Raw genomic sequence first — 20,501 nt, 5'->3', positions numbered from 1 at the left:
ACAGGAAGAGAAAGGTACACATTCACACAGGAAGTGAAAGGTACACATTTTACCCAGGAAGAGAAAGATACACATTCACACAGGAAGTGAAAGATACACATTTTACTCGGGAAGAGAAAGATACATATTCGCACAGGACGAGACATATACACATTCACACAGGAAGAGACATATACACATGCGCGAAATGTACATATTCAGGCAGGAATAGAAAGGTACATATTCACGCGGGAAAAGACATATACACATTCACACAGGAAGAGAGTGGTGCATATTCACAAGGGAAGAGAGAGGTATATATTCACATAGGAAGAGAAAGGTACACATTCTCACAGGAAGAGAAAGGTACACATTCTCACAGGAAGAGAAAGGTACATATTCACACAGGAAGAGAAAGGTACATATTCACACAGGAAGAGAAAGGTACATATATTCACGCAGGAAGAGAGAGGTACATATTCACACAGGAAGAGAGCGGTACATATTCACACAGGAAGAGAAAAGTACATATATTTACACAGGAAGAGAGAGATTTTATATTCACAAAGGAAGAGAGCGATTTTAAATTCCCAGAGGATGAGGGAGGTACATATTCACATAGGAAGAGAAAGGTACATATTCTCACAGTAAGGTAGCGGTACATATTCACACAGGATCGAAAGGTGCATATTCTCACAGGAAGAAAGCAGTGCATATTCACACTAGACGATAGTGGTACAAATTCACACAGGAAGAGAGAAGTATATATTCACACTGGAAGGGAGTGGTAGATATTCTCACATGGAAAGAGAGGTTCATATTCTCACATTGAGAGAGAGAGGTACAAATTCATACAGGCTGAGGGCGGTATATATTCACACAGGAAGAGAGAGTTTACATTCACACAGGAAGACTCGTACATATTCAAACATGAAGAGAGCGGTACATATTCTCCTAGGAAGACAGCGGTACATATTCACACAGGACGAGAAAGGTACATGTTCACACAGGAAGAGAGAATAACATATTCACACAGGAAGAGAAAAGTACATATTCACAAAGGAAGGGAGTGGAACATATTCTCACAGTAAGAGAGAGAGATGTTATATTCACACAGGAAGAGAGCGATTTTATATTCCCAGAGGAATAGTGTGGTACATATTCACACAGGCCGCAACCCAGTGGTTCCTTAAGTCATCAGGTACAAATATCTGATTCTTTTGCAAAACCGAATTAAAAGCTGCCTCAATAGGCTTGACCTTTTAGATCACCGTTCAAAGTGGCGTTGAGCTCAACGCCCTCACAGAGCTCGCCATTATTCTTTCACAGAGACTTCAGAACACATCAAACGACTAGCCCCTTTAAATTGAAAGTAATATTCAACTTCAAAATCACAATAACTTCATGCAATTCCATAACACACTGAATGAAAATAGCATCATTTAAGGACGCCTCAGACATCTTAAGTGATTAACAATGTTTAGAGACAGTCTGACTTCAGGCTTGTTTATTGTTGAGGAAGGGCTCCTTTGCCTGGGGGTGAACAGGGATATCCTACACAATTCTCAGAGGACCAAAACTATTCCGATTTCTCCGTTACAATGTGCGCAGTAGGGAGTTGTCATATTTCCACCAAATGCTCTCGGAAAGCAAAGAGGTGAACACAATAGTCAGAATCTCTTTGGCTTGAGTCGTACACACGTGCTGACAACGAGGCCTTTTTTATCCGTCAGGCCTCCAACCCCCATAAGACGAGGGGGTTCCAGTGTTAAACAAAACGCTGCAAATATCAGTGTTTATTTCTCTGACTGACGAGGAATAGCCGGAATCACAACGATAATTGTCCAGATGCGAAACTGATCACCCATTTCCGTTTCAACCAGAGGCGAATTCTTGAAGAACAACACTTCTGGAGGAGTTGGCGGCAAGATACAATTTTGAATGATGGTGACATATTGACGGCGTTTTTTCGTTTTACCTTCAGGATTCGGGTTGTTTAGTTTGTTACGTGAGTATATTTTTTGTTTCCTTTGCACCTAATTGGTTATAACCTTGCTTTCTCACTCTTCCATACGCATTGAAAGCACATGGCAACCAGGAGTACGGGCCATGACTACGTCCGATGACTTTTGAGTTAAAACATGTTCTTTTTTCAGTGGAAATGCACTTTTTTTGAAAATGTATTACATAGTGAAAGGTATAGGATGTTACCATGAAACAAACTACAAAAACTAAACGATTCCTAAGCTTTTGGAATAATGTCTGTTCTTGGAGAACGAGAATCTCCTTTTTGAAATTAGTATGAAACTAAAGTGTATGTATAAACCATTCATCTATAATTCATCATGACATTTGGAATTGAAATAACACTTAACATACATGAGCTCCCACAAATAAGGTTCGTGAATCAGACAGGCTTGTGTTTGCCGACTAAAACCTCATTGGTGTGAACTGACGCATTGATAAGTGTCAGCTTGATAAGAACATTTTCTAGTTAAACACGATAGATATGACTTACCTGTATATTTTCTGGTGAAAATCCTTTTAACCTTCAAAAAGTCTCGTACTGCTTTGTACAGAAAATAAACAGGTATGATGCGTGATATTGTAAAATGCTATCTAATTTAATACCTGCCGATGATAGGTAAACGTTCTTGAGCTTGTTACCTTAAATGTAAGGTTAATTGTTCTGAATAACCTGAAATGTGACATCTGTGAGATACCATCATTGCATTAATGAATTATATTGGCAATACATTCCGATTTTAATATAAAATGCCAACGCCAAACCATAACGAGTCTTCAACACAGATGTTATTAGGCCATTTTTGAATTTTGAATCTACATTTACACAAAATTGAAAAGGTTGGTAATGATGAAATGTTTATTTTCCATTTTGTTTATAATACTATTTTTTGTTGAATAGAACATATTCTTTGAGAACATATAAGGTGACTTTGAGATATGATTCTTGCAATCCCCTTTGCATGTGAGTACCCTTTTGTTAAACAGGCTTAAAATGCATTGGAGTTTTTGCAGCTCCTTTCATTAAGCGATGTGCTTGTTTGAACGTACATATACAGGGGACAGTCCTATTTGCTATAACTTTATAAACTCAGATGATTAAGTTTAAGTTTTCAATCAATCTCCTCTTACTTATTTTATTACATGATTGTTCTTTACAAATCAATTATTTCGTCACATCCCAACCTCAGAAATATACCACTCAAAAGAAATTAAAGAATACCCGTTTTTTCCAATATGATTAATATTTAATAAGTCATGGTGGGACAGATAAACGATTGACATATGAAACAAATTGGGTGTTCTTTAGCTTAGTTTGAATAGTCCACATAAAATATAAAGGATAGATTTGAATTTTCATCGTAAGACGAATAGTTAATAAGTAAGGACACAGCATAATATTTTAAAGCGTTACTCGTATGAACACTTTGATTTAGAATGTAGTTCCTAGCTTCACATGATCCACTTGCAATTCATTTGGTAATTAAGAGGGAGTTTTCACATTGTTCGTTTTATTTATCTGCGGATTTCACTTCAATTACCATATTGTGTTGAAGGCGTAAGTGGGTCACTTGTGTCACAGTTTCAGACCGGAATGACGTACCACAATACGTGTATAAAATATGTAGCACTAGTTCTCACCACCTACTGTGAGGCAGGACCTTCAGAATGTATGCTATGCCATCTCCTCTTCAACAACCCTAATACAGTTATTGGTATGGTTAGAACACGTGTTAACCAGGTGAGCTGCAACAACGACCCCACCTCAACTCAAGGTGTCTTCTCCTCCTATAGGTTATACTCAAGGCCATTTTGATATATTCATATTTGTCTAAGCACTCATGATGCTTACGCATAACGTGAAAGTGCTATACTAACATATGGAATACAGTTTCCGCCGTCATGCAAAACACACATCGATGGTCAAAAAGCAGTAAGGGTAAATCTGTTCCGTCCCAAAAGATTACAGTGTGTAGAGGTAAGGCCACATACACATGTAGAGGTGCAAATGTGAATATTTGCACCACTTAACATCATTAGATTTGATGTTGCGATGTTCATGCAGCTGCACTTGCAATACGTGCAGATGCACATTCAAGCATACGCCAATTGGCCTGTAAAACTTCTGGTCACAATTCAAGGATAAGATCCTGGCACAGACCTTATTGTAATCTGTCCACAGATGGGATGGGGAACATTCCCCGAGGGACCATGTATTTGTTGTTATTAAGAGGGAGGGAGGAGGCGGATTACACATAAGCAACATGTTTATGTCAGGAATCAATGTGTGTGGCTTTGGGTGGGGAAGTACTAACATTATGCTTCTTTCTATGTTCATTATACTAAGTATAACTCAATATGTGACACTGTAAATTAATACTTTATATTCTTCAATAACATTGGCAGACATGGACACACGAGCAATATTACAGATTTTAGGAGATATGTTTTCAATGTTTCTACAGAGGAAATTCATAACACTTGATATGTTGGATTTTTAAACGAGTGCAAAAGCTGTGCTACCACATGCCATCTGTTTTTTCTTCCAAATATATCAAGTTGAGCTAGGTTAAAGTTTAAGTTATTGTAAGGAGACTGCAAGCTAAAAATAGACCCAATTCTACGTTTTCACAATACCGTTTCTGTCTCTGTTTCTGAAAGCATGTTTCTCAAAGAAAAGACAAATAGTCTTTTCCCATTACATGTTTTCACACATTGAAACCATTCGTTTCCTTTTCCGTTTCAGATAAAAATCAAAAGCGTACGTTGTACGTTAACTTGATAACCATGAAATATATAAATTATATGCTGGTAGATATGTGTTTGATAAAGATAGCGTGTACAGGTACAGTAAGCTGCGTGACTAGTTATTCCAAATGACGATTTAAACCACGGACATTTTCAATCTGTTTTTTTAAGTATACAGCGAGACTCCGATTACGAAATACATCGCTTAAGACGACACACCTTTAAAGTTTCTTATTACTTTATCATTTTGTCTGTATCAGTAGTCGTATAAGTCGATATGTTTTATCAACCCATGCATATTCCAGTATAAAAATATATGGTTAGTTTACCCCAATAATAAAGAATCCTGAAGTATTCAACTTTCTTTTTAATATTGAGATTGTTGTGTTACTCATTACAAGAAACGCCGACTAGTTGAGTAAAGAAGGCGATCTCGCTTTGCAGGTGGAAACACTTCAGTCACATATCCATTGATGATTTTAAAAGTGAAACACATTTTCTTAAAAAAATCAAGTGGACGTACCACTGGATAAATTCCGATGATTTCGAGTTAATAACGTTTGACTGTTCATGACACTTATATTTGATTCAAATTCATGGTATCTGTGCTGTACCAAGTAAAGAGAACCAAGAATTCTTGCATGTTATGCGTCATGTTACTGGACTGTGTTCCTCTTCCTGTGGCAGACTTACCACAAAGGAAACCCCTAAACATTCATTGTTGTTTACAAAATAGCTGGAGTATTATGCTCTAGTCAGAGTTGAACCGCTATATTGACATATAACCGTGACATTAATAATCTGTTCTTTAAGTTAAGGATAAAACTTCTCTGTTTTGGTTGAAAGCCACGAGCTCGGGAAAAGCCCAAGGGCACACTCAAAGGGCACCTCTCCAGCACACTCAGAGATTTAGCTTAACATGAGTGCCATACTCAGACAATGTATACTGATTCTGAGCCGACTAGTTCTTAATGCTTCGCGACAGGCAGTGTAATAACAAGTTCCATAATTTAACGTTTGTGTCATGACAATGCCAAGGCATCGAACCACCGACCTTCCGCTTCCTATCCACTCTAGACCAAGGAAGCGGTCCCTTTATTAAGAATGCATTATTACAATGCTTTATTATAATAATTGTAACATGATAATCTTCGGGGACGAAGAAAAAGTGTTACGCTAATGACGTATAACATGGGTTTTGCAGATTCACACCAAGGGTTTGTGCAAGGGATACTAGTTGTGGGACAAAATACAAGTGGATAAATTTGAAGAGGTCGTGAGATTTATATTGTCTTAAAGTGGAAAATACGCAGATAATTTGTTGACATTTATCCCGCCGCCGATAATAACTTAATAACTACAAATGTATGTGAAGAGCTTAGAGCTAAAAGGGGCCAAAATGCACTTTGGCCCTTTTGCATATTATTGCATAAATAACATCTATGATTTCTTGTCAACCTTTAGAAAAAATATTGTATTTTTTCATTGATGCGCTTTTGAAATATAGCTCCTTAAAATTATATAAAAGGGCCAAAGTCAAGTTTCAAAAGTTCCAAAGTCACTTGGCTAGATTTTGGCCCGTTTAGCTCTCATTTCCGTGTTTGGTTGAGACTGCTTGTCTGAGAGAGATTTTGAAAGTTTGTCACCTTATTATACTATTTCAACTATTTCAACAATGTTGGTATTGGTTTAAATCATTTAAAAGTACTTCAAAAGTTTGTACTTATCAATCTCACATGTTAAATCCTATGCAAATGCCTGAGGGTAAAAAGGGGCCAAAATACAGACACTGGCCCTTTCCAACCTTACACAAATTAAAAACGTAAGTTTATTTCCTTTTTTGAATGTTTTTATAACAACATTTATATCTCTGCTGTCAGAATGCGTTAATGTCTAGGAATTTATCGGTAAAAAAGGTTGGTTAACATGCATAATATTAATATGTGTTTTAATCACTTTTCTCAAAACAGACTCCACATGACATTGGCCCTTATGTCTCTAAGCTCTTCGTGTGTTAGCCATCTTGGAAGGGATGTATGATGTCGTTAGGTTTGTTTAATTATATCATTTTATGACCTTATCTTTGTTGAGTGAGATTCTAATACTGAATGCTACATCCGTTTGATACAATGACAGAGACAATTTATATCAATAAAATGTACGAATCTACATCAAAATGTACGAATCTACATCAAAGATCTGCTGTTGCCTGTTTTTCTGAACTTTCTTTCCGTATCTTTTCTTCTCCCAAAGGTACCATGCGGTACATATCATGACCGTATGTTTCATGTGAACTACTTATCTAGGCCAAAGTATGCAGTAAATGGAAGGATTTGTTTGGGAACGCATCTTCCATCGTCTTAACCCTCTTCCTAGTGACTACAAACGTCGTGTAGGTTAAGTAGTTTGAGCATCCCCTGCACCAGATAAACCGAGGTTCCATTTAGTAAGCCCCAGTTCCCGACCTCTCACACCGCTATCTACTTGTCGTATTCACATGTCCGACACAGCAATAACACTGGTCGGTGTAAGTGTTACAATGTAATGGGGCATATGGAGGGGATAAGTACCTGACCTTTACCAGGTGTCCGAGAAGGCTGGCAGATATTTCAGTGGTGTGCCACAAGGTGGTCTGCTAACTCCAGTCGTATTAATATAAGTTACATATTGTATATATGTGATGCTTTTAAGAGGTACAGTTTTGGTTCAGGGTAACGCCTTTACCGTAGGCCTGAGTGGGGTGTGTCAGTGTGTCAAGTATACGTATGGTATAGGTATTGATTTAAAATAACCTTTGTACACTCAGCGACTAGTGTCATGTAGCTATGCAGTATGTTACGCTGTATCGCTGAAAATATAGTTCATTCATGTTTTGTATGTACGCTTTCCTGATTTATAACTTAAGAAATCCTCTCTCATGTAATCTTCTGCATGGTAATTTGAAAATATACTTTGCGTTTCTGGGATACATTGTAATTAGGATCACTTCATATTACAAAGTTAGGAATAAGCGTTTATTCAATGTTCTTGTCAAGTTCGGACAGGGAGCTTCCAGTGATTGTATTGTGGTTGGCAGGAGATGTCCTTTTAATTGAGTGATAGAGTATCCAAGAAGCTCACCAGGGAGTGAGTGAGTATGATTTTTAGCCGCTTTTTGCAATATTCCAGCAATATCACCGCGGGGACACCAGAAAGCTCACCATTCATGGAGACCACATTGTCCAACATCAGCACATTATACACGTGACCAGTCAGTGTATCAGAATGATTTGTTTGTTTGTTGTTTAACGCCGCACTCAGCAATATTCCAGATATATGACGGCGGTCTGTAAATAATCGAGCCTGGACAAGACAATCCAGTTATTGATAAGAGCATCGATCTTCACAACTGGGATACGATGACATACATCAACCAAGTCAGCGAGCCTGACAAAAACATTACACACAATAAAGTAAATTTAAGGTTATTGAACAAGATTATGTTAGATGGCGTGAGTAGATTAAAGAGAAACGAATAATTTTTGTTGTTGCCTTAAGTACTAAACCTCTTCCTGCACCATGACTGTGGAATTTATATTTTTAGGTATTATTAAAAGTCTAGGCAAGTCTAGATGAAACTAACCAAGTCTAGTTTGCTTGGAGAGGAAAGGTTCTTTCAAAGAAGAACAAGATATTTAAAGACGTGTTTTCATGTGTTAGTCTATACTGAACCGCGTGTTGGAATTAGTGAATGAACACAAGCCACCGGGATTCATATTTAAAACTTTATAAAACGCATAACGATTGAATGGAACCGCTTTTGAGTTTCTTGTGACTGACAAATAACATGTATATCAAATGTATAAATTGTTAATGTTAATGTTTGCACAAATAAAACATTATTTTATGAAAAATGCAATGTCCTTCTACATCTTATAAAACATTCACATTTGCCCAAACATTGTAACATCGGAACACCGACTTTAGCCATGTTCCAGCTTTGTTTCATCTTGTTCTTTGAGTCGATGTGTTGTTGGCGTCTTGGTTGTGACATTACAGAAAATAAAGTGTTATAATATGTCCAAACCATTTATCCATTACCCTTTGACATTAACACCATGTGGAAATAGACACACCTTATATCAAATATCTCAGTCTCTGACCAGTCATATAGAAAGTAGTACCACGTGCGTACCACCACGACCAGAACCTTCTCATCTCAGCTCTCAGACATTCAAAACAGGTGGCCCTGATTCCAGAGCCCGAGTTCTAGCTTACATCCAGCCTGGTTGGCTATAACATGTTGTGGCATGGACAGAGTATGGCATATACATTGATAAAGTGTTTAAAACGTGTTCTGATGTCATACTTTATGAGTGTTCCGGTACCCGTAGTTCCAATTGCTTATATGAAAAACTTGGTATGATTAGTGTCATTTTAGACCCACTGTAACTCCCTAATCTTAGAAAATCGGCCATCACTTCGGGCTTTCCGTGATATAACGGGAATATTGTTCAAAACGGCGCATCAGTGACCAGAAAGATGTCCAGTGCAATTCCCTATTTTGACTTGTAAAATGTGTTCCCCTGTTTCACTTGCTTTACAAATCCGTGAAGATCCTGGCTAGAATAGTTCTTTAGCAACCCATGATTGCCGTAGAAAGGCGACTGTGCTTGTCGGAAGAGGCGACTAACGGGATCGGGTGGTCAGGCTTGGTTGATACATGTCATCGTATCCCAATAGCGTGGATCGATGACCATGATTTCAGTCACTGATTTGTCTGGTCAAGACTCGATTATTTACAGACCGCCGTTATATAGCTGGAATATTGCCGAGTGCGGCGTTAAACAACAACAAATAACAACAACCTTACTTTCCATGTGTTTGTGACGGGTGCCAGCGACAGAATACGCTCACCTTTACGCGAACACCTGGTTTCATCACTATTTAAAAGTGATTCATATGCACATGCTCACGATATAGTTGGAATTGTACACTCGACTCTGCTTTTGGCAGAGATTCCTTATTAATATGGCAAAGGTTTTGTTGCTTTTGTTTAAAAGAAACACACTCATAATTTATAATTTACGTGTTCTTCGTGATGGATTGAATCTACAATCTATCCTCGTGTATAATATGAATATAAAGAAGTTGATTTGTACTACGCAATATCAATATGACATGTTGTCCATGTATCTGGGAACTTCCTGTTTCAGAGGATGTATATCACAGGGAGGGCATTGTTCTTTCTGGCTCTCGTCGTGTCAGTCATCACAGCGGAAGGTGAGCATTGTTTTACACTGACATACATTGCTGTACATTTCAAATGGCCCAATTTGCTTATTATATACACAAACAGTCCGACTTCGCAAACACACAAAAACTTTGCTTTCGGAAACCGTAAACAAGGAAATGGCCCGTTTGTTTCCTTTATAAGCAGGAAGTCAGAAAACGTGTGAAGCATTTAACTTGTGTTTTTGCTGACATATATGACCAATAATATTATCATGAAAGCATCTATGGAAGTGAGAATTATTCTCACGACCAGGTGTACATGTCGCTTGTTTTGGGAAATATCTACTGACATCAAATAAAATAGCCTTTTATTGAATCTCGGTTGAAATGGGTACAAATCTATAAAATGATGAGAGCCTAGTTCAATATTACCCCCGGTTTGAAAAGTATTTCAGCTCTCTTATAACATGCCAGTTTTACGCGGGAGGACAATAGATATATATACAATGATATACAACAATGATATACAACATTAATGCCCGAGAATAATCAGTCTCGATTAAGTCTATCTGGCTAAACAGGTTCCATTGGGCGTCCAATAATATTCTTTATGATTATCAATAAAATTTAAGCGACAAAAACATTTTACATAATAATGTAAATTTAGGATATTGAATAAGATTATGTTAGAAAGTGTGAGTAGATTAAAGAGAAACGAATAGTTTATTTTGTTGCCTTAAGTACTGAACCGGGTGCAGCAATTACTGTATGAACATACGGGGATCATATTCAAAACTTTGTGAAAAGCATGAAGATTGAATGGAACCGCTTTTGAGCTTCATATGACTGACAAATAACATTTATCTCAAATGTATGAATTTGTTAATGTTAATGTTTGCTCAGAAATGACTGAAAAATGCAGTGTTCGTCTGCATCTTATAAAACATTCCCCCAAAGTAAAATGAGTATAAATGTTTTCCAAAAATGTATTAAACCGGCATTTTCACAATTTAATCTCAACACTGGTTTAATGTCTTCAAAGCAGTCGGTAACAACTCTATTAGTCGGTTATATGAACTCTTTAAATGAATTTCAGAACAAATGTTTCAAATGTTCTCTTAATTTTAATTTTTCGAGCGTGAAGGTTTCTGTTCTTGTGGCGGTCTGCTCAAACACACGCATTAGAGATTCAATTTTGAAAAGGAGGAAATGCTAAATGGGTTACTGCCCTCGTGATCCTTGTATATACATATGTGCACCCCACGTTTCTAAAAGAGTGTACAACCCAGCATTACGACACAACGGCCCATTATGTATCTCATAAAAATGTCACTAACCCCATGATTCTGGCATTTCGCACTATCGGCATCCTTTATTACATCTATCCTACACAAAGAATAAATTGCGCCTATGAGCTTGTTATCATAAGAATGGATTTTAGGCCATATCGCTCCAGGTTTGAAATTCTCACTCACGCTAATGATCCGGCATTGACAACACGTGTAGTTTCTGTAAATAAACCCCCCTAATGCCCCCTTCCCAGCTAGATAACACGTGTTTATTTCGCTTTCAGTTCTCTAAACAAACCCTTGAGTTTCTCACTGCCGTGTCGGTATCACCACTACTATACACCTCTGTAAGCAATCTCAGCCACCGTGACATTTGTATAGGCCATGTGTTCTGTAGTGTGGGGGAACGTTCTGCACAAGGTGCTGTCTATACTGCACCAGAAGAGCCGTGGTAACATGTGTGTTCAATCTGAATTACTTAACAATGCAGGAAACGTATAAAATGTTCTCAGGTGAACGATCTTTTCTTGAGAGGCATTTTTATGTGGCCGGCAATATACCATCTTACACCTGTGGTACCTTTGATATTGGTAGAACATTTTTACGCTGAAATTTTATTATATTGAATTTTATTTTAATTTTAAAATGTGAGTAAGAGAGTATGGGTTTACAATATAACGGTGTGTGTGTGTGTGTGTGTGAGTGTGAGTGAGAGTGTGTGTGTGTGTGTGTGTACGTGTACGTGTGTGCGTGTGTGCGTGTGTGCGCGTGTATCTGTGTTGGAGTTAAACCAGGAAAAAATATCCCCACATTTCAACCGAAAAGATTTCACCTTCAATGAATGTTCTTCTTATATTCTATCTCAAAATATATTACTCAAACCACGTTACAGAATACTCACAATTAGGCTTGTGTTGCAATACTCACCAGCCATCACAGATTAACAATAGTCATATGAAAACATCAGGTGTTCTTTAACTTCTTTTGAGTAGGACAGACACTGCCTGAGACAACTGTTTGATTTGTACACACTTTACATGAGCATATTCCAATACACTATCACGTATACACTTTCGTTTGTTTTCAGTAGCTACATATGTAATACATAACATAATTTCTAAGACGTATATATGTATGTGAAGAGAATCTTAGAGCATATCAGTTATTGAACTTAACATTTCTCATATTACCCAGCCAATAAATGGCTGGAATCTCACTCACTCACTCACTCACTCACTCACTCACTCACTCACTCACTCACTCACTCACTCACTCACTCACTCACTCACCATTTTTAACACATCAACTGTAATACTATATAGTCTGACACCCACAGTAAACCATACTACCCATTCTCATCCAATATACCTTTAAATACATGTCCTAACATTATTGTTACATCAAACATACACTACTTGGTTTTGTATTTCTATCACATATACATGAGCTGAAACCACAGCATATCTTGTGTGTTATACATGAGAAAATACCATTTACTTTGTTTCTCTCCAATAGCAATTACGTGTGCAGCTAACGCGATCAGATTAAAATTGAACGAAGACATGTGTCAAAAATCAAAACGTAGGGCATTTTCGTATTTGCGGACGACGAGTAATTTCGAAGAAATCGAATCTTTGACAGTCAAGGCACAACCGAGAATTCGACACATCAGAGTTCTACAAATGGTGTTCAACTAAATTGTTTTCCAGAAGTTTTTCAGAAGTTTTAACTTGAATGACATACAATTAATATTATCAAATCTTCACAATTATTTTCATATAATGTTTATGTGAGACGACCATTGATACTTGCTATGCAGCTCTACGGCAGAAGGGGTGGTCGGGTAGCCTGGTGGATAAAGCGTTCCGTCGTCACGCCGAAGACCAGGGTTCGATTCCCGACATGGGTACAATATGTGAAGCTCAGTTTGTGGTATCCCCCTCCGTGATATCGCTGGTATATTGCTAAAAGCGGTGTAAAACCATACTCACTCACTCTAACGCGAGACCTGTACAAGCACAAACACATAAGATATCCGAAAGCATTTTCAATTGTATTTGAAGGCTTCATTTGAATAAAAGGAAATGACAAAACCTGAATATTCAAGTATCGATTATGACAACGATACCCAGATCCTTTCCTTTGTTTCTGTGAACTATGACTTACCAACTCTGTTACAGACATCAAGGCATGTAAATTACTCAGTGAAACAGACACACAGGGCACACAGGCCGACTGGACAGGTTACCGAGTTGTGGCGGACTTAGCCGAATGCGAAGCCCAGTGCTTAATGAACGACACGTGTTTTGCAGCAGAGTTCCGAAGGGATACCATGTATTGTTATTCCTATTCCAATGACACTGCTAAAACTTTAGAGAAAGGAGTTACTTTTCTTACTAAAGTCTGCCTCGGAAGTAAGTTCGACGTCACAGGCACGGTGTTTATGCATGGTATGTTTGACTGACCTGCATGGACGTCCACACTGGACGTCCACAGTGCCTGATACATGTAAACTAATACAACTAACAAGTGACTAACCAGATAACTAGACTAGTTGAAAGTGACACTTACGCACTAACTAGGACTAACTTGTTAATCATTTTAAATATGTAATCTAGGGGAACCAAATTATGTTCGATCAAGAAGGTAATACAGTAAACTACGTTTATAACGAACACGCTTATAACGAACTGACGGATATAACGAACATATTTTGGTCCCGGCCATTTGCTGTATATATGCTGTATATATACTTATAACGAACTACGGTTATATCGAACTTAAATCAGTGGTCCCTTAGAGTTCGTTATAACCGTAGTTTACTGTATAATAACTGTACTAACTACGGTGTAAATAATTGACTGTATGTGTGTTTGTGTGTGAATTGGCAGGTTAATAGACATCAAAATATTGTAAATAACATCTATATATCAATACATATGGGGGGCACGGATGGCCCAGTCGTCTAAAGCGCCGCAAGTCGCTGTTCAGAGTTGTGAGCTTTGGGCACGCCAGAAACCTATGGTTGTGGGTTCGAGTCCCAGTTCAACACGATTATGTTTCTTGTTTTATCAGCACCATACCCCTTCTCGTGGGTTTTACTGAAGTAGTAAACGTCCGAGACCTGCATCACTTCGAGCTTTCCTCCCACATTAAGCTAACACGTCGTGATATAACTGGAATACTGTTCAAAGCGGCGTTAAACCCAACTCACTCACTCACTCATTCAATACATATGCACCAAGTGTAGAACAAAATATATTGCTTTTACCACACTATAGGTCCGAATGTCATTTTAACTTGAACAACCAAGTAAACATTATGCTACTCATTTAATTTTCTTCTATGCATGAATCTTTCAATGTTAAAATACAGTTTGTCCAGGGATATGTAAGCACTGCATTCCTTGTATAAACGACAATTTTGCCACATTACACGACGCAACATTTGTTGGAAATACGGACCAGATGTCGTTCGCCGTAACTTCCTGCTTGTTTATAAGAACTGACACAAATTGCTCGGGGTGTTACTTGGCCTTTTGACTTGCTATTGTACCCAGTGTGTCCATCGTTGTTCATTTCAATCACTGACCATTATTCGCTGGCCGTCGTGAAATTGTTGGTAAATATTGTTGACTGTGGTTTTAAATGACGATCGTCACCAACTTTAACTGAATGGGTTTGACTGGCGTTCTTGAAGTTGGCATGATGAGTAAGAAAAACGTACAACTTCATCCATGACAACTTCTGGTTTATTGGATATAACGCCGTTTCGAAGCAGATTCTTACACCGTTATCAAGCTGTAGCGGACAAGTAATAAAATCATGCAACTTTATAGATAACAACTTCACTTCAGCTTGATAACGGTGTAAGAATCTACATCGAAAAGGCGTTGTATGCAATAAACCAGAATTGTTATCCATGAAGTACATTTTCTTATTTACCAAATGAGACAATAAACACGCTATCTACATTTGGCTTGAGGGTTCCAGGTTCACGTATAGTTGGTTATTACTGCAACTCCCCTTTTACCCGTTCGGTCTTTTAATGCTGATTCGAAATAATTCAAACTATGTATAAAACATATATGGTTCGACCTGACCACTGAGTTCTCCTTCACTCGTTCCAGATGATCCACCTTCCGGTAACAGAACAGATGTCGCGAATGCCACCTCGGATATGCTGCAGCCATCGGGCACTGTGGCATCCGCATCCTACATCGCCGACATGCTCGACCCATCAGCTACCGATATGCAGGATTTTGCATCCCTTGCATCAGCCTTTCCAAATCCACCAAACATAGACCACCTCGAGAGTATGGCGAATGCCACGTTTGGTGAAGACTGGGCAAATAACTCGTCAATGAGTAATGACAGTCTGCCTTCTGTTGAAGTGGCTGCATCTATGAATATCACTGATGGTTCTGATTCGATGATGGGGTTAGATGTTTTGGCCAATGCAACCCACGTCACTGACATGAATGGATCCGTTTCCATGAACGACTCTAGTGATTCCATGGATGTCAATGGAACTGTTGTTGACAACGCCAATGGAACAAATGTAGCCTCTTTGGGTATTTCACCTTCTGGCACTGTTCCAGGACAAAGTTCAGATGAAACACAAGGGGTAACTGGAAGCATAATGCCTTCACATACAGCTGGTGTTAGCATTGAACTGCCGATAGCAGCATCAACATCACAAGGTGACCTGACACCTGGCATTGATTCAGTAGGACACACAGTTGTAACGGGACCCAGCGCAGGAGCATCTATGAGCAGTAAAGTCCAAGCAAGTTCATCATCATCTGTAGATGCGACAACATCTGTGACATTTACTCTCAAGCCGGTTGATGTAACTAAACCCCTAGTTAAGGATGACACTGCTGCTCCACAAACACCAAATATCTTAATTGTTGACACAACGTCGCTACCACCAAAAACAACAATTCCTCCAACCACAACTACCACAGCTACTAAACCTGCTGCACGACAACCGACCCATTCAGCTACTACAACATATGTTCCTTTGGTTACGACTCCGCCTGTACCTCAGCCGTATGGACCACAAAATCCCTATAACCCATACCAGCCTTATAACCCTTACAATCCCTATGGCAATCCACAAGGAGGGCCACGGGTTCCCCCGCAGCCCGGAAATCAACCTCCCCAGGTACCTCCTTATCCTCAGCCAAATCCTCAATACCCACCATATCCCAATCCCCAATACCCTCAATACCCACCGTATCAACCGAACCCTCAGTATCCACAGTATCCACAGTATCCTCCATACCCATACGGACCACGCTACCCCCAATACCCCCAATATCCACCATATCAAATACCGCCTCAAGGTCGTCCTCAACCCCAAATACCTATATATCAGATTCCGAAAGGTACCGATCCTCCTATCAGAATTGAAGAAAAACGTAACCGATTGTGTTTCAACAGAGACAAATTCCCTGATCTGAAATTGCCCGAAGAAAAACCCAAATTGTTCCTTATTCCTTCAGGTGATACGGGCAAATTTTCAGTTGTAGCTGTTCCTACTCGACACAATCCAGTTATATGTTTCCCTGTTAGTTACCGTGGCAAGGTCCCAATTCTTCACCTTCCAGCACAGAATACTCAGGCTCAATATAACCAGTACAATCAGCAGCAACAGTTTCCCTTCCAATTCCCCGGACAAGGAGGTCCCCAATTCCCCTTCCAAAACGGAAACCAGAATCAGTTCCTACCTGGAGCAACAGTTCCCGTGCCTATTGACATCAAAGCTTTCTTGGAAAAATACGGAGATATTTATTCCGGGACCACCTCCCCCAAAACAACCATCGTTGGTGGTACTCAAACAACTTCATCAACACCTGATGACAAGGTACTTGGAAGTAATGACACCGTGGACACAAACAACACTGATTCTCAGAGTGCTAATATCACTGGCGGGGATGGAAACTTTACCTTTCCAGATAACCAAGGGTCTGTCAATGAATCAGTGGGGAACAGTACCCTACCGGATCTGAATACCAACCAGACTATTCCAGAAATGATCATGAACAGCACAGATCTATTGGTCAATGTTACGTTATCAAGTAACAACACATTCCCTGATCCAAGTGTAAATGGGAGTGAAGTATTGGGAAATGGCAGTTTCAGTATAAATGGAAGTCTAGGTGAAGATATGCAAGATGTGAACGCTAGCTCTGTGGATAACTCTACTGTCTCTACCAACGTTTCCACCTTGATTACTGATGCTTTAAATCAAACAGAGTCAGTAATAGCTAATGAAACTGTTACTGAGGTTCCCACAAATCTGACTTATTCGAACACATCAGACGTTGCATTGAACTCTACTGACACAATCCTGGTAAACATGACATTATCGAGCACAGAAGCCGTTCAACCAACCACAGCGGCGACTGTAACGGAGTCAAACCGCCCAACTTCTCCGCCACGCCGTGTACGCCCTCCGAGATACGGTCGTCATCGGCCAAACAGAAAGAAGCCCAATCGCAATCGTCCAAAGAAAACTCCTAAAAGCAAACCAAAGAGAAGGCGGAGACCACGCCCAACCCCCGACCCAATGGCGAAGTATAAGGGCAAACATCCCATGCGATATGCACGTCCACGATATTGGCGACGAAGGAAAAATCCTCGCCCGATCCGTCATCCTTCTTCAGTTGGTCGCAAATACCGATCCAGACTCCTACGTTCCCGGAAGTCACGTGAAAGAGCGTTGAGGTCTCGCAGACGTAAAGAAACCCTTTCGTCTCGATTCTAATTTTAGATGGCTGATCTCACAATGAATATTCGTTAATATGATTGTAATGTAATGGTTGCACATCGATGATTTTTTAATGATAGGTCTGATCGAGAATGCTCTTTTGTGATAACAACTAATGTGTGATAAACGAAGGACATTTATGTACAATATGAATGCCGTATCATCATACAAAATCATTATAGCATGATAACCATTGATAACGTGCACAATGACCATATGATACCCTTTGTCCAAGCCATCCCATGTTATGAAAACATATTGTTTACCATTGTTTGGGTCAAGCAGCTTTGAGGTTATATACACGTTCTTTGTGTTTTCGAACTTGTATACGAAGCGATGTAGACATTTTCAGTTATCCACCATATCGGCCTTTTGGAAACATTTATTATTTCTGCATGCCATTATTACAACTTTTGAATATATGAATATTTACTCTTCATATTGCTTTGTACTTTATTAATATTAAACTAAAGCACATGTTTCATTTTCGAAATATCGTCGTTTGAACATTCTTCAACCAACGTTATCCTTAAGGTGGTTGGTTTATATATGACGTGTATTCAAATTAAAAAACACATAAACTTATTAAACAGTTGTGTTTGAGCACACAATATGATAGTCCCTTTGTTCAAATGAAACGTTGCTGCGTTAACACACCAGGTTTATTTTCTCCGTCTTAAGCATCTTGTGGCTAATATAACGCAATTCACTACCTTTAAGTAAGTACGAACACAATGAAATCTTGAGATATTGCTATTATTTGAACATATAGTTTCATACAACGCATTATAAACTGAGGAGTGGGGGGGGGGGGGGGGGGGGGGGGTACACCGAAGTTAGTTTTATCTAATTAAAAACTGAAGGAATCGTTGTTAAATTTGATTATGTCAATCCATTCTGCAACCGTTTGTAAAGGTAATCTGTGGCTGGGTAATTTTGAGTACAAATAAATTGGTTAAATGAAGACTGGGGTAAGAAATGAACCCTGACATGTAAATTTTCCTCGAAAAAAAGAAAATATATTTATTTACAAAGATAAGATGTCTAAGATGTCATGAAATTTATCAAACATTTTAAATCAAATTATATATTTAAAAAAAGAAGCATTTAAGAAAGTATTTTTTGAGATCCAACAAAGCTCCAGTACAGTTCATTTCGTTTGAAAATAATATTCCTAAATTAAAATATTTTCAATTGCAAATCAAACATAAATTATGGTAAAATCTACTGGGAGGTATATTTTCTTTTGCCCTTAGTTCATTAGCTCATTCATAACCAAATATATTTGGATATGTAATTAAATGAAAAAATATCTCTGCAATGTGTATCCACTGACACATGCCTACTTTGATATATATTACTATTTTACAAGTATAGAGTAGAAGTGTATTTTACCCATCATGTGATACTGTCGTACTAAACAAACGATAGACATGCATGTTCATAACGTTGGGTTTGGAGACTTCATTGTTTTGAGGTTTTCACTTTGCCTCTGGATGAATGTGTATTTGGTGCACACACAACGTGTAATCTTTGCAAGATTGTAATATATGAAAATGATGATCATAGATACAGGGCTGATGATGTATTTTGTTTTACCAATAGAATTGACCATAAACGGTCATCATTGTTGAACACATACTCTGTGTTTGAGAGTGTACAGTATGATGTTGAATAAACTTAGATTTCGTTTTATTGAGAGTTTGATTTGAAGAGGTGTGATGTATGTAGAGGATGATACAAAAAGACATTCGACCGAAACAAAGACACGCCTGTACTGATGCTGAAATAATAGTCAGCTGCACTCAATGAAATGTGAAAGTTCATTCTATACAGTGAGTGTCTCCTGGGAGAAACACACGACAATATGTAGGTTATTTGTACCAGGAAGTGGAAGTGTGTGTGTGTGTGGGGGGGGGGGGGGGGGGGGGGGGCACGGCGCCGCGATTCGTTGTGCAGAGTTGCGTCCCTTGGGCACGCCAGAAACCTATGATTGTGGGTTCGAATCCTGGTTCGCTCCGATTATGCTTCTAGGTTTGTCAGCACCATACCCGTGCTCGTGGCTTTCACCAAAGTGGTAAACGTCTGAGACCTGCATCACTTGGGACGTCACTCCCATTTTAATGGGGACACTCCGTGATATAACTGGAATACTGATAAAGCAGCGTTAAATCCAACTCACTCACACACTCTACCGTTACATTAAGTTTGAAAATACGATTTTGACATAAAGCATAAAGCATTCATTACAATCACACTTCATTTTCATAAGGGAAGATGCTTGAGTTCTGGTGTACCCGTAAATGGACGGCTCTGTGATTTTTGTTTGTTTGTTGTTCAACGCCAAACTCAGCGTTATTCGAGCTATATGACGGCTGTCTGTAAATAATCGAGTCTGGACCAGACAATCCAGTGATTGACATCATGAGCATCTGGGATACGATAACATGCATCAACCAAGTCAGCGAG

At 38.8% G+C, this 20,501-nt stretch overlaps 1 protein-coding gene across 2 annotated transcripts; it reads left to right on the top strand.

Annotated features, from left to right (window-relative positions):
- The first annotated feature begins 1,579 nt into the window (after positions 1-1,579).
- Positions 1,580-18,835, top strand: LOC139469727 (uncharacterized). Of its 2 annotated transcripts, XM_071251982.1 has the most exons (4): positions 1,580-1,987; positions 9,948-10,014; positions 13,436-13,669; positions 15,385-18,835. In XM_071251982.1, exons 2-4 carry the CDS (start codon positions 9,951-9,953, stop codon positions 18,027-18,029), a joined length of 2,943 nt encoding a protein of 980 aa, XP_071108083.1. In that variant the 5' UTR covers positions 1,580-1,987; positions 9,948-9,950; the 3' UTR covers positions 18,030-18,835. The 2 variants fall into 2 exon arrangements, with proteins under 2 accessions (XP_071108083.1, XP_071108084.1); XM_071251983.1 differs by lacking the exon at positions 13,436-13,669.
- The last annotated feature ends 1,666 nt before the right edge of the window (positions 18,836-20,501 follow it).

The sequence above is a fragment of the Haliotis cracherodii genome, unplaced genomic scaffold, assembly GCF_022045235.1.
Source record: "Haliotis cracherodii isolate W230 unplaced genomic scaffold, xgHalCrac1.p SCAF_2, whole genome shotgun sequence".
NCBI classification, from domain to species: Eukaryota; Metazoa; Mollusca; class Gastropoda; order Lepetellida; family Haliotidae; genus Haliotis; species Haliotis cracherodii.
Note: the sequence above shows the minus strand (reverse complement) of the source record. Positions and strands in the feature narration are given on the sequence as shown.

Bases quoted from the DNA above. Each gene is read 5' to 3' on its own strand.
- LOC139469727 (XM_071251982.1), top strand. From the start codon at position 9,951: ATGTATATCACAGGGAGGGCATTGTTCTTTCTGGCTCTCGTCGTGTCA. The intron at 10,015-13,435 runs GTGAGCATTGTT...ACTCTGTTACAG, and splicing joins GTCAGTCATCACAGCGGAAG to ACATCAAGGCATGTAAATTA. The intron at 13,670-15,384 runs GTAAGTTCGACG...CACTCGTTCCAG, and splicing joins TACTAAAGTCTGCCTCGGAA to ATGATCCACCTTCCGGTAAC.